The following is a 2,456-nucleotide window of genomic DNA, read 5'->3' on the forward strand; positions in this document are numbered from 1 at the left end:
AGGGAGCTGATCCCATCTCACGGGATAGGATGTCAGGGAGCAAAGCATCCATGGGTCACATCACCCAGTTTTATACTTGGGAAGGGTCCGGGTGGCTTCTGTCTGCTTGGTAAACAGAACCCTGGGAGTGCTGTCCGGCTCGGTGGCTCTGTGCATTGTCAGGGTTGGTGTTTGGCTGCCAGGGGCAGCTGCGAGTGGCTGGGCCAGGGTGGTCCGGACGGGCAGGGCCGGCGGGCGTGCCTGTGACGCGCTCTGGCGCCTGTGACATCACAGGGGACCAGTCCCCACGGGGCGGTTATCAGGGGCGCCAGCAGCAGCGCTGCCTCAGTCCGGCTTGGTCCAGCGGTGAGTGCGCAGGCGGGGGGAGGCCGGGCTGGACGGGGCCGGGGCAGAAACGCGGCCCCCGGGGGTGGGTTCTCACCCTGCATGGAGGGCCCGGCCGCTCGCGGGAGCACCTTGGCCAGGGCACGGAGCCGCCGCCACCGGGGCCAGGGCAGCCCTTGCTGCCTCCCAGCTGCCTCGGCCCCGTTCCTACCTGCCCCCAGCTCCATTCGGCCCCCAGCCCCGCTCCCCCTTCACCTGCCCCCTCCCTCTCACCCAGCCCCACTGAGCCCCTTCTCTCCCTTCTCCTGCAGGACATGGCTCTCTTGGACATTTTCGTCGGGCTTTTTCAAATTCTTACCCTCAACGTGCAGTTGGTGGGCTATGACCTGGATGAGGAGACGCACGAGCGCATGGAGCAGCGTGCGCAGATGCTGAAACGGGAGATGACTCGGCTGTGGCAGGAGATAGAGGAGAGGAGCCGCGAGCAGAGGATCCAGGAGCAGAGCGGCTTTGCCTGGGCACCGCTGCTCCTCTCTGCCTTGCAACACTGGCTGTGCTGGGCCCTTGCTGCACTCCTGGTCGTGCTCTTTGTGCTCTGCTGGTGTCTCAGGAAACGGAGCCGTGAGCCAGAGACAGAAGAGGAGAGCTCTGGTAAAAAGGTGGAGAAGAAGAAACAGGAAGGAGAGAATGAGGACGCAAATGAAGCTGAAGAAGCAAGTGATCATGCAAATGAAGCTGAAGAGAATGGTGATGCAAATGAAGACGAAGAAGGCAATGATGATGCAAATGAAGCTCAAGAAGAGCGTGATGATGCCAATGAACCTGACGAAGACAACGATGATGCAAATGAAGATGAAGGAGAGAATGATGATGAGAATGAAGATGAAGATGAGAATGATGATGAAAATGAAGATGAAGAAGAGGATGATGATGATGACGAAGAGGAAGATGGAGATGATGAAGAGAATGATGATGAAGATGAAGCGGAAGAAGCGAATGATAATGCAAATGACCTGGGAAGGTTTTTTGAGGAGGACATGCCGTGGCCAGTTCGGCACCTGGACAGAGATTGCAAGTTTGTGACGAGCTTTATGGAAATCTTCATCCGTGTCTACCAGTATATCTTCTCAAATACCTGTTTCCCAGTGCTGGAAAAAGCCATCGAGGTGGGCAGTGCCTTTGAAGGTTGGAGTCCCCGTGAGGAAGACGTCACCTACCGCCTGATTTTGCCCCTGAAGCCTCCCCGTGGACACATCTTCCACCTGGAGCCGGGCCGCGTGTGGCCAATGAGGAACTTCCGCATCCGTGTGGAGTTGGTGTGTACCTGTGAGATGGAGCAGCCGGCAGGAGAGGCACGTTGCTTCCTCCACCACCCCGAGGAAGAGCACGGGAGGAATGCAGGCTTCAGCATCCTAGACGACCTCTGCACTGCCTCCTACCTAGATGTGCAGAAAACTGCGCGCTATTTCCAGATGTTCGTGAGACGTTCCTGGAGGGCTCTGCCTCTTTCAGCCATACGCCGCCTAACAGTGCTGCCCTCTGACCGCTCCTGCAAATTCTGTGTGACAAATCGCCGGGGGAAAAGGATTTTATTTGAGTTGATATTTGGGGTGCAAGAAGGCGACTCGGACATCTTTGTGAGCAGCCAGTATACAGAGGCTGCCTACACTCCAAGCACGATGTGGCCAGAGACCTATGCTGTGGCAGAGATGAAGTTCTTCAGGTATATTGCCAGAAAGGCACATCCTGACACCTGCTACCTCAGGTGCCTGCAGCTCTGCGTCCGCTGCCTGCTGGGCAGAGACTTTTCCACCTATACGCTGAAGACAGTTATGATGCACGTGCTGACCACCATGCCGCTGTCACCCTGGCACAGGAGGTATTTCTGGGAATGGCTGAATGACATCCTGCTCTACCTGCAGAGATGTCTGTACGAGAGACGCCTGAACCACTTCTTCATTGGCAATGAGAATGTGCCTGAGGAGATCATCTTGCCCCTGGAATTGCGAATGGCTGAACCCTTCAACCTCTTCCAGCACCTGACGCAGAATCCTTACGCCTCTGAGCACGCAAAGCTCGAGTTTGAGGAGCTGCGTAGTCGGGTTCGTAGGATGCTTCTCGACGGACGCTGA

General features: G+C 56.8%; 1 protein-coding gene across 1 annotated transcript; it reads left to right on the forward strand.

Annotated features, from left to right (window-relative positions):
* Window positions 1-638: 638 nt before the first annotated feature.
* On the forward strand, window positions 639-2,456 carry LOC309451465 (inositol 1,4,5-trisphosphate receptor-interacting protein-like 1; the record flags this gene model as incomplete). Its single annotated transcript, XM_082075145.1, has 2 exons — window positions 639-975; window positions 1,243-2,456. The coding sequence occupies 2 exons, from the start codon at window positions 639-641 to the stop codon at window positions 2,454-2,456; spliced, it is 1,551 nt and encodes a 516-aa protein (XP_081931271.1).

This window comes from Streptopelia decaocto, assembly GCF_964273445.1.
Source record: "Streptopelia decaocto genome assembly, chromosome: Z".
In the NCBI taxonomy this organism is placed as follows: Eukaryota; Metazoa; Chordata; class Aves; order Columbiformes; family Columbidae; genus Streptopelia; species Streptopelia decaocto.